General features: G+C 45.2%; 1 protein-coding gene across 3 annotated transcripts in view; it reads right to left on the reverse strand.

Annotated features, from left to right (window-relative positions):
- Positions 1–12,131, reverse strand: part of SETD2 (SET domain containing 2, histone lysine methyltransferase) — an 89,187-nt gene that overhangs the window by 41,585 nt on the left and 35,471 nt on the right. For all 3 annotated transcript variants that reach the window (XR_014173269.1, XM_081931362.1, XM_081931361.1), the window contains exons 7-11: positions 10,192–10,315; positions 9,330–9,407; positions 4,521–4,618; positions 1,932–2,058; positions 465–599 (exon numbers count right to left, since the gene is read on the reverse strand). Coding sequence is in view for 2 of the 3 variants with exons in the window: in XM_081931362.1 (XP_081787488.1) it covers positions 465–599; positions 1,932–2,058; positions 4,521–4,618; positions 9,330–9,407; positions 10,192–10,315 (562 nt within the window). In the remaining variant the exon portion in view is untranslated. The remainder of the gene's footprint in view (positions 1–464; positions 600–1,931; positions 2,059–4,520; positions 4,619–9,329; positions 9,408–10,191; positions 10,316–12,131) is intronic.

A 12,131-nucleotide genomic window follows, 5' to 3' on the forward strand; every position in this document is an offset into this window, starting at 1 on the left:
ATTGCGCTGGGATCAACAACAGGTTTCTGATTGCACCATGACTAAAGGAACAAAGGAACAGTGGTTGTTCCTCCTTTGAAAACAGAAATACGAGACCTCTTCAGATCTAGCTCCTGAACTAAGGGGAAGATACAGGTTCTCTGTAAGGCAGAGAACAGAAGCAATGAAAAATGTGATAGTCCTAATACTAACAATGAGGGAAATTAAATTAGATGATGCACTATATAAAACAGTGAATAAAAGTCAAAAAGGGCATGTAACCCTGCCATAATCAGAGTCCCATCTGTAGGTTCAATGGCAGATAAAATATCATGAAGTTGGAAATGTGTCCCCTTCCCCCAAGCAAGGCTACTTCAATCCCTCAAAACTTCTCAGCCCCACCATTAAAAGTGAAATATTAAATTAGAATTTATTTAACTTCTTTGCCAACCACTTCCAGGTCAAATAAAAGAAGGAATAATCACCTGTATAAGTTTGAGGCAGGTGAGCTTTTGCTCCAGAGTCTCAATTCGCACCATCAGCCGAGACAAGCTGAGAACTTGATTTTTATCTGAAAGTCCTTCTCCATTTTCCAGGAGTGCCTCTAATTCTCCATCCACCTGCCAAAACCAAAAGAAAAGTTGTACAAAGTACAAGCGCACTTCCCTCCCCCAACCCTTTGCGATTTGGCATTTATTCGGAAGGAGAGTTTATTTACTAGTGGGAAAGGTTTGGAATAGGTCGCAATGGATTTCCAGAGTGCTGAAGTTACAAGTTGCGGAGAGATCAAATGAACCCTAAGCAGGAAGAATCCTCCTTATTCTACAGGGAGCTCCAATGCAGTTGACCTTGATCCTGCTTGCTCTTTGCATCCAAATGATAAAAATGTACCCTTTCCCTTACAGGGCCAAATTTGTTCAGACTATTTTGCATGGGGGGGGGGGGGTGTTTCAGTTTCAAGACAGTGGTCTGAGTCTTTTCCAACCTGATTACCGTATTTTTCGCTCTATAAGACGCACCAGACCACAAGACGCACCTAGTTTTTGGAGGAGGAAAACAAGGAAAAAATATTCTGAATCTCAGAAGCCAGAACAGCAAGAGGGATCACTGCGCAGTGAAAGCAGCGGATCTCTTGCTGTTCTGGCTTCTGAGATAGCTGCGCAGCCTTCATTCACTCCATAAGACGCACACACATTTCCCCTTACTTTTTAGGAGGGGAAAAGTGAGTCTTATAGAGCAAAAAATACGGTAATTCTGTAATTCCAGCAAAAGCCACTAATTTAACACCAGTACAAACATGCTAAAAATGGGTGAATGATTATTCCAGCAAAAAACACACAAACCAGAATTTGCACATTACATTTGGAGCATGCCTGACACTCTCCTGCTGCAGCCATAGTCTAAATGTTCCACATCACACAAGTGGCCTGAATCGTGTGGGGCTGTTTTCCACGTCTGCAATGGAGGTGTAGCTTTGGCATGGGAAGCTACCGTGTGATGCAGAGAGTCAGGTGTTCCTGATGTGAAGTGGCGCTGGCCATGGGGGGGGGGGGAGAAACAACTTTACTGAAAATTAGGTAACTGGGGAGAGTGCTGGCAAGTCCAGAGATGGCGGAGCCAAAACCAGACTGTAAAGCTACACCCCAGTAAAGGGATCGTAGCTAATGGCCAACGCTACTGGGCAGATCTGTCCCACTTGCTTTGTGCAGGATGCTACAGCGCTTTTGTGGGCCCAAGTCACTTTGAATGACAGTAACAGCTACGTGGTTTTGTAGGTTTGGAGCATCTGACTGTCTGAACCCAGCAGAGGATCATTCTGCTTTTTGAAGAAGTCACAGGAAGGAATATGAAAAGCAGCTGCTGGTTTTCAAAACCTCTCAACCCCAGTGGTACACATGCAAGTCCCACAGCAGAAGAAAACAAAAACTAAGCTTCTCCTTCCCAACACTCACCGAATCCTTTTTACGAGACCGCTCCTTCTTCATTTTGCCTCCTGCTGCTCTAATGCTGACCCGGTTTTCTCCCCCAAGGTAACCCCGGCAGTTGGCAGAGCCACAGAAACACTTCTGTGCCTCTTTGCTGTTTTGGATAGAAACAGATAGTACGAAAATGAATCGCTTGAAAATTCCACTGTTATACAGAGTTCAGCTCATTTGATTGTCCTATCTCATGGCCTCCTTGAAGGCAAAAGCCAGCATTTGTTAAAAACCAGAGCATCCATTCCCAGCTCAAACCCAAAAGTATATAGAAAGGCTTTATAGTGCTCCTGGAAGAATCTTGGGCTTTGATCAGCTTCTTAGAAAAGAGAGTGACGAAATCAGTTGTACAAATGCTTAACTGCTTTTTCTTACAATGTTCATCTTTCCTATTCAGGTCTTAAGGTAAAGGGTAAAGGGATCCCTGACTGTTAAGTCCAGTCGCGAACGACTCTGGGGTTGTGACGCTCATCTTGCTTTACAGGCCGAGGGAGCCAGAGTTTGTCCGCAGACAGTTTTTCCTGGTCATGTGGCCAGCATGACTAAGCCGCTTCTGGCGAAGCCAGAGCAGCGCACAGAAATGCCGTTTAACTTCCCGCTGGAGCGGTACCTTTTTATCTACTTGCACTGAGTGCTTTCGAACTGCTAGGTTGGCAGGAGCTGGGACCAAACAACGGGAGCTCACCCTGTCATGGGGATTCGGCAAGCCCAAGAGGCTCAGTGGTTTAGACCACAGCGCCACCTAATTAAAGATAAAAGCTCTCTGAGCGGCTTTTGATACCGTTAACCAGAGGTAGGGAATTATGGGTCTTCAAGTTGTTGCTGAACTACAGCTCCCATCAGTGCTTGCGATCATTGGCCAATGGCCAGGAATGATCAATGGGATCTTCCTGGAGCTGCAGTGGTTCTGCTCCCATCTAAGGGTTTGGTTTCAGGAAGTGACTGCCTGTTAGCCCCTGGAAAGTGTAATGTGGATGCCACTGGGTCCACCATCTGGTTTAATATCTACATAAAGCTCCTGAGTGTGGCCATGAGGGGATTAGGAGCAAGGTGTCACCAACACCCTGTTTTTCCCTGTAACATCTGAATCAAGGTGAGGCCAGACCAATAAACTGAAGCTGAATCCTGCCAAGGAGGAGGCTTTGTGGGTATTCCTGGTATGGAAGATAGTTCTATTACAGTGGTGCCCCGCAAGACAAACGCCTCGCAAGACGGAAAACCCGCTAGACGAAAGGGTTTTCCGTTTTGGAGGCGCTTCGCAAAACGAATTTCCCTATGGGGTTGCTTCGCAAGACAAAAAAATCTTGCGTCTCCCCGCGGTTTTTTTTCGCCCTTTTCCTAAGCCGCTTATCAGCTGTTCCACTGATAAGCCGCTTAACAGCTGATCGCTGAAAGCCGCTAGACCGCTGTAGCGCTAAGCCGCTAAGCTGTCAATGGGCTTGCTTCGCAAGACGAAAAAACCGCTAGACGAAGAGAATCGCGGAACGGATTCTTTTCGTCTAGCGAGGCACCACTGTACCTGCTCTATTGTATTATGATAAATTCTTTAAAAAATAAAATAAAAGCTAAGCACAATGCTTTCAAATCCAGCCCATGAATTCTACTGAAATAACCACAGGCTACCCACACACATGCCACAGAAGAATGGATAATTATTGTCACTAGCATTGCCAGAAGTTCAAAACCTGACCTCGAGTTGAACTCCCACCACTATTTCCTTTCACACCATCACCTGTTTTTCTTATTTGTTAATTTTCCTTTGCTGATCTCATGCGTGGTTTGGTCTATGCAGCATGCTAGTCAACCAAAAAAACATATTCCAAGCATACTGCCAAATCTGACGTCTCCAACAAGCACCACTCAGGTTTTAAAGGATTTACAAAATTACGGCACAAAATTATTCCAGTAAAACAGGGTTCAAGGGTAAGCAGATTTTAACTAACTTGAAAACTGAGCCTATGATAGCTCACACATGAAGAGAGTACTTTAGTTACAGCCTGCCCGCCCCAGCAATAACAAAATGTTCTCAGGGCAGCTTGCAACAACAAATAAAGTTAAAAATTCAACACATAAATGACAAACAACTTATGTATTGTTCAAACAACTTTGGTTCCTCCTCTCCCATCAAAATCAGTTGGAAAATCCCAAAGTTTTCCTCTGCTCTGGGTTTTTTTCCCCCCCTTTTAGAGAAAAGTAACCGATTCTCTTTTGGAGAGCATCCACTAGGAGAGACTATTCTACTGTGGTACAACAACACAATTAGGTTATGATTAGGGATATGCACTCTTTTAGAAAATGCACTGTTGTTTTCAACTTCATTCTCGGCATCCACCTTGAATTCTCTGTAGCCAGGCGGAAAATAATAATGGAAAAAACCACCCGCACATTATCTCTTCCAAACCAAGTGAGAACAAGAAACACGGATGAATCAGCTAACGAGCACCTGACCTCCGTAGTTCAGAAAATATGACCTACGTTTGATTGTGCACAAGATCATTTTATTGGTTTCTGTTCAAGGATAGTCATTTATAAACAACAAAGCAAGTAAGTTAGGTGAAGACCTACCCATATCTCTGGAACTGGTAGTCAAAGGTTAGCTCTGAGCCTGACGGAACAAGTTTTGTGGTGAAGAAGCCAACCCGCAGCTGTCCGTTCACTGTCCACTAAAGTGGGGGGGGGGGGAGAGAGAGAATAAAGATGATTAGAACAATATGTATAACCATGGACTGTGGGCTCTTGCTGTGTTTTTTAAAGGGCATCTATTCTAGAAAAGGTTCTATCTCTGGAGAACTCTGCAGACGCACAAATCTTGATGCCGAGAGAATCCAAGCAAAGGGAAAACATGCCGTATTTTTCACCCTATAGGACGCACTTTTTCCCCTCCAAAAATGAAGGGGAAATGTGTGTGCGTCCTATGGGACGAATGCAGGCTTTCGTTGAAGCCTGGAGAGCGAGAGGCGTCGGTGCGCACCGACACCTCTCGCTCTCCAGGCTCCAGGAAGCTATCCGCAAGCCTTGCGTGCCCGGGGGAACTCCCTCCGGCCGTGCAAGGCTTGCGGGCGGCAGCCTGCAGCGCAGAGCACGGGGTGCCCTTTGGAGGACGCCCCATGCTTCGCGCAGGTGTCGGCAAGCCTTGTGCGCCCGGGGGGAGTTCCCCGGACAGACATCCGCAGCATGGGGAGCCCTGCAGGAGTTCCCCGCAGGGCTCCCCACGCTGCGGATAGCAGCCTGCCACCCAGCGGGCGAGGCGCCCTGAAGCAGAGCGCCCCACGCCCCGGACAGACATCCGCAGCGTGGGGAGCCCTGCAGGACTCTGCACGCTGCGGATAGCACCCTGCCGCCCAGAGCGCCCCGGACAGACATTGGCCAGCCCCACAAGCTCGGGGGACAGTGGGGAGGCGCAGCGCCGCCATCCCACTCTTCCCCGACCTGGTTTTGGGGGGGGGAAATAAAGGGGGAAAAATTCCTTTATTCCCCCCCCAAAAAAGTAGGTGCGTCCTATGCAACGGAGCGTCCTATGGGACGAAAAATACGGTACTTCAAGCCCAACTTCGTTTTAACTGCAATGCTTGGGAGTTCACAGCACTCCGCTTACATTAGGTATGCTGACGCAAACTCGTCTCCCTTCAGAAATGGATGGTGTTAGGAAACAGCCTGAGTTCCTTTCAGTATTAAAAAGCACTCACACAGCTTTTAAACGGGAATGCTGTGCTTTGTCTCATCATCTAAAACCTGGGGGGGGGGTGTCCTAAATTGTGTGGGGATCCTCTGTAAGTAGAAAGGTCTCTCTGTTCCACGCAGACACCTGTAAAATCACGGAGGCTTGACACAATAAAGCTGATGGGCCAGAGGAAATGAACCTATGCTGCCAATTCTCATAGTAAGGTAAAGGGACCCCTGACCATCAGGTCCAGTCGTGGCCGACTCTGGGGTTGTGGTGCTCATCTCGCTTTATTGGCCGAGGGAGCCGGCGTACAGCTTCCAGGTCATGTGGCCAGCATGACTAAGCTGCTTCTGGCGAACCAGAGCAGCGCACGGAAACGCCGTTTACCTTCCCGCCGGAGCGGTACCTATTGATCTACTTGCACTTTGATGTGCTTTTGAACTGCTAGGTTGGCAGGAGCAGGGACTGAGCAATGGGAGCTCACCCCGTTGCGGGGATTCAAACCGCCGACCTTCTGGTTGGCAAGTCCTAGGCTCTGTGGTTTAACCCACAGCGCCACCCGCGTCCCAATTCCCGTAGTACCCCAGTATAAAGTAAGCAGCACATAAGCGGCACACAAAACACTACCAAACCATTCTACGTACTAAATCTTAGATTAATAATCCAAAAATTGAGAGAGCTATGTACAAGATCTACTACAGAAGCCACAAACAGAAAACTCATGCAAATTGCGTCCAAAAGGAAGATTCAGTCTTTAAAGGTTCCTTTAGCCAGGCTCCTGTAGATATCAACAGAGGTAAATTTGATCAAACGAAGTGTCGGTGATGTTACGCACAAGAGTTAGTCAGGGTGCCGGGGTTTGTCACCTGTTTCGCCCATGAAGAGTCTTGGGCTTCTTCAGTAAAATCTCTCTCTCAGTTTTGATATAGTTATAAACATTTACATCCATGTGTTACATTTCTTCTTAGATTAAGTTACAATATTGAATTTCTTTCTTCAGGAAATTCTCCCTCAGGATCTTGGTGTGTTTACATACATTCAACTTCATATAGCTCTCTCAATTTTGTGATTATTAATATAAGATTTGGTACGTAGAATGTGCTGCTTACTTTATACTGGTCTACGACAGGCCAGAGGAGGCAGAGCTTGGTGGTGTAACCCCCCTCCACTCGCCCTCAGGATATTTGTTTATATGCCAAGAAGACAAGCGCCTGAATTGGATTCAGACATGCCTCTGGCCAGGTGATGTTGTTTTTTACGCACCTGGCAGGCCACGTGACCCCCAAAGCCAATTTCAGTATTCTTATACTGCTTGCTACTTCACCTCTGTGTGCTTTGAAATAATAAATTCTACACATGTTCACAACTACCTCTTTGCTCTTTCCTGGCCCCCACTGGGCCCATCTTTCAAAGATCTTTTGCCTGCCCGTGTCACAGCATTAATCTGCTGCTGCTCCTAGGCAAAGTCTTGGTTGACCACAAACTTGACATGAGCCAACAGCGTGACGCGGCAGCTAAAAAAGCCAATGCAATTCTGGGCAGCATCAATAGGAGTATAGCATCTAGATCAAGGGAAGTAATAGTGCCACTGTATTCTGCTCTGGTCAGACCTCACCTGGAGTACTGTGTCCAGTTCTGGGCACCACAGTTCAAGAAGGACACTGACAAACTGGAACGTGTCCAGAGGAGGGCAACCAAAATGGTCAAAGGCCTGGAAACGATGCCTTATGAGGAACGGCTAAGGGAGCTGGGCATGTTTAGCCTGGAGAAGAGGAGGTTAAGGGGTGATATGATAGCCATGTTCAAATGTATAAAAGGATGTCACATAGAGCAGGGAGAAAGGTTGTTTTCTGCTGCTCCAGAGAAGCGGACACGGAGCAATGGCTCCAAACTACAAGAAAGAAGATTCCACCTAAACATTAGGAAGAACTTCCTGACAGTAAGAGCTGTTTGACGGTGGAATTTGCTGCCAAGGAGTGTGGTGGAGTCTCCTTCTTTGGAGGTCTTTAAGCAGAGGCTTGACAACCATATGTCAGGAGTGCTCTGATGGTGTTTCCTGCTTGGCAGGGGGTTGGACTCGATGGCCCTTGTGGTCTCTTCCAACTCTATGATTCTATTCTATGAACCTTTCTCATCAAAGCCTTTCCGCACTTGGGATCTCCTCCACCCGTCTTCCCTGGCTGACTCAGCCACTGAGCCTTTGGGCAACTTGTCCCTTGGAAGAGGCAACACTTCTTACACAGAATTCCAGCTCCCCACCACGCTTCCAAGCCTGTTTGCAAACATCTGAATGCTGACAGCTTCCCGCCCTGGGCAATAAAAATGTTTGTGAATGCAGTGACCTCACAGCAGTTCAGCCAATGGCACATGCAAAATGCACATGCCTGAAAATTTAAGGGTGGGGGAAGGAACCGTGTTAAAATCTATATGGAAATGGCAAGACATGGACAATTTGTTGATTGCCAGGGCTCGACTTTGGAAATTTATCAGCGTGCCTTAACTGACCTAGTTATTTCTATAAAATTTTATTGCCAGTGTTTAATATTTGCAAACATGTTTAAAATCATCAAAAGCAAAATAATATCAGGAATACAGTGGTGCCCCGCAAGACGAACGCCTCGCAAGACGGAAAACCCGCTAGACGAAAGGGTTTTCCGTTTTGGAGGCACTTCGCAAAACAAATTTCTTTATGGGCTTGCTTCGCAAGATGAAAATGTCTTGCGAGTTCCTGCGGGCTTTTTTTCCCTTTTCCCCCCTTTTCCTAAGCTGCTAAGCCGCTTATCACCTGATCTGCTGATAAGCCGCTTAACAGCTGATCCCTAAAAGCCGCTAAACCACTAATAGCGCTAATCCGCTAAGCTGTCAATGTTTCGCAAGACGAAAAAACCGCTATACGAAGAGCCTCACGGAACGGATTAATTTCGTCTTGCGAGGCACCACTGTATAGCGTATGTGAATGCCATACCTAAGCTTTAGAATTGAATACTGTAATGCATTCTAAGTGGGGCTACCCTGAAGACTGTCTAAAAAATGCCACTAGTCCTGAAAGTGACTGTCAGATTGTTGAGTGGCACAGCTATTTGAGACCACTTAACACCACTCCAGAGTAACTTGTATTGATTGCTTATACATTTCAGGGCTAAATTCAAGATACTACTATTGACACACAGTCTGAACAACTTTTTTTTCTGGCACCAGTTTAAAGATGCATCTTTTTTACTCAGGCTTTTAGATGCAGTGAAGCAACATGACTTGTTGCTGCTTGTATGTTTTCCCTGTGGTATCATACACGGATTTTGAACTGTTTTAAAAGGTTTGCTTTTTGTGTATAAAATTGCTTTATGGTAACTGGTTAACACGATTCAGGTTGATCTGTTTGGTTTTATGTTATCTGAAGTTCTAATTTATAAATTATAAAATTATATAGATTTATATAAAATTGTAGAGGTGACGCTCCCCGCACAAGAACACTGCCAAAAGCATTTATCTCTGCTGGCATTTCACGAGATGAGCGTGCATTTGAAAATACTCTTACCCCGCACATCAAAGTCCAGCAAGTGAAGAGGGGTAAAAGCCTTTTAAAATGTGTCACTCACTGTGCTGGCTACCCATATGCTTTATGGTCACTACCATGTAAAGGAGCTGTAACATAAACCCTCATTTAGCCCAAATTTAGTATAAACCTGCATCAGTTTCTTCCTGCGACTTACTTTCTGCGTCTCACAGTTTGGCTCGCAGCTGTGGTTCATAAAACGAGAGCAGTTTCCTTTCTGGGTGGCATCTATTATCTGAAAAGGAAAACATTTGTTTGTATCTCTTCATTAAAAAATGGAGCCTGACCCATATTCAAAGATGCAGGATATAGAGATAGTGCGGCATTAGTGACAAAGTTGAAAGGAATGTGCAAAGATGTTTTATAAGTAACAAGTAAAGAAATACAGCAAAATTAATCAATGATGGGGGATTAGAAGATAAGTGGATAGTAGCGGTAATGGTTAATTTAAAAGAAATTAAGCAATATTAAAATCAGTCAAAATAGAGGAAGAATTTGCTGAAACTAAATTGGAAATTGGAATACAGAAAAGGGAGGTGTGAGGAAGTTGGGAAAGTAAGTTACATGAAATTAAGAGTTGAACTTATATATTTTTGTTTGATTTTTATGTTTTATATTGTTTATTGTTTGTTATTGTGTTGTCTTGTTTTGTTTGTTATGATAAAATTTGTTGAAACCTTAATAAAAATCTTTTTTAAAAAAAACAAAGACTTTCGACAGGGTTTCAGCTGGAATTCTGTCTGCTTCAAGTGTTGTTAGGCCACGCTAACGGAGAAAATGACAGTATCCTTATAAAGAACTAATTCAACTTATGTTAGAATTTACTCGTATTAGCAGTAGCCTGCAACTTGAAAGGATCACAAGACCCTCTGTAGAAGCTGTGGGGCTTTCTTTACAGCGCACGAAGTACAGCAGTAGGCGAGAGAGGGAAACGAACAGTGGGTTCACGCATGCACAGTGAACTCTTAATGTACTCGGACAATGCACAGCCTAATCACTGAAAACGATTTGTAACTCACCTCATCGTTTTTCAATGCCATGAAGTAGTAATGGATATTCTTGCTTCGGGCATACTCCTTCACTCGGGTTTTGAACTCTTTGTGATCAAGCACTTCACCACAGTATTCCAGTACAAAAGTGTTGCTAAATAGGCCCAAGAAAGAAAGAAAACAGCCTAAGACATAGCAGCAACCTGGTTTGGACCTATAATACATTAAACAATCTGAATCTGGAATATCTTAGGGACTGCCTTCCTCCCAATAGGAAACTAACCTCCTGAGCTCTGGGATCTGCTAGAAAGGTCCTGCTCAGAGCTCTACCTCTTAGTGGTGCTAGATTGGTGCCTTCCTGGTGGTTACTTCAACAATGTGAACTTTCAGAAAGCGGCCAAGAAACTCTCTCTTTTGCTAAGCGTTTGAGGTTGTTTTCCAATGATCTGCTGTCAACCAGGCATGCTTCCCTTGAGGGGAAAAAAATCTAATTTTGCCTTGTATTCTGTAACAGTATTATTTCTTTTTATTAAGCATTTTGGAGATTAGATCTGAAAAACAGTATACAAATACTGTTGAGAAATGACTGGACACTAATTAGAAAGAGAACCATGACTGAACCAAAGCCAGGGAGTTTGAACAATGCTGGGCATAGTTGTGTGTTAATTTTAAAACAGGGGTTCACTTAACTTATTAGTCAGAATAAACAGTACTGGCTTAGATGGACCAACAGCCTGGTGGTAATACAGTTCCCATGTGTTCAATAAAAAAGATGGCATTTGCAAGAAGTATACATCATGGCTCTCACCTGCAGCTTCTGAGTCCTGTTAATGAGCTCCAGGCTCTACCCACACATCAGCCTAATTTGGACTGAATACAACACAGAGTGTAACACGCCTGTAATGTGGCATCACCCTGTTTCTCCTCTATACAGCCTAGGACCCTCGTACCTACGGGACCACCTCTCCTGGTATGCCCCGCGGAGGACCTTAAGGTCCACAAATGACAACACTTTGGAGGTCCCAAGTCGCAAGGTGGTTAGACTGGGCTCAACGAGGGCCAGGGCCTTTTCAGTACTGGCCCCGACTTGGTGGAACGCTCTGTCACAAGAGACCAGGGCCCTGCGGGACTTGACATCTTTCCGCAGGGCCTGCAAGACAGAGCTGTTCCGCCTGGCCTTTGGTTTGGACTCAGTCTGACCCTTATGTTTCCCTCCCCTTATGGTTTTGATCGATGGGCTATTATTAAAATGAGGCTGCATTTTAAATTGTATTTTTAACCTGTATTTTAAATTGCCGTTCCCCCCATAATGTTTTTATTGTAATTTTACTGGTGTTAGCCACCCTGAGCCCAGCTCTAGCCGGGTATAAATAAAAATTTATTATTATTATTACTATTATTATTATTATTACTGCCTTGCCTTCTCCTGGGGAGGAATATGAAGGTGTTCTGCTTTGATCCTGCTGGCCTTTGGCCTATGACCAGCCTTCTCCTTCCCAAAAGGAGTGTGTGTGCGCACATACACTATGGTCCTGAACATCCAACAGGTCCATCTTCAGAGCACATCCTAACAGTGCATTCATTCACTGGTACAGTGGTACCTCGGGTTACACACACTTCAGGTTACAGACTCCGCTAACCCAGAAATAGTACCTCGGGTTAAGAACTTTGCTTCAGGATGAGAACAGAAATCGTGCGGCGGCAGAACGGCAGCAGTGGGAGGCCCCATTAGCTAAAGTGGTGCTTCAGGTTAAGAACAGTTTCAGGTTCAGAACGGACCTCCGGAACGAATTAAGTACGTAACCAGAGGTACCACTGTACAGGGAAAAGTGCTGACCCATATGATGCTTATAGTTATTCCAAAGGCAAGGGAGTGGGAACAGCCTCCCTCTGCAAAATCCCTCTGCTGCCCAGACCAAAACCTTCCCTGCTGCCGTGTCCAAGAGGGGAAAACTGCTAAGCTGGAGATC

The sequence above is a fragment of the Podarcis melisellensis genome (assembly GCF_964234715.1).
Source record: "Podarcis melisellensis genome assembly, chromosome: 12".
Classification (NCBI taxonomy): domain Eukaryota; kingdom Metazoa; phylum Chordata; class Lepidosauria; order Squamata; family Lacertidae; genus Podarcis; species Podarcis melisellensis.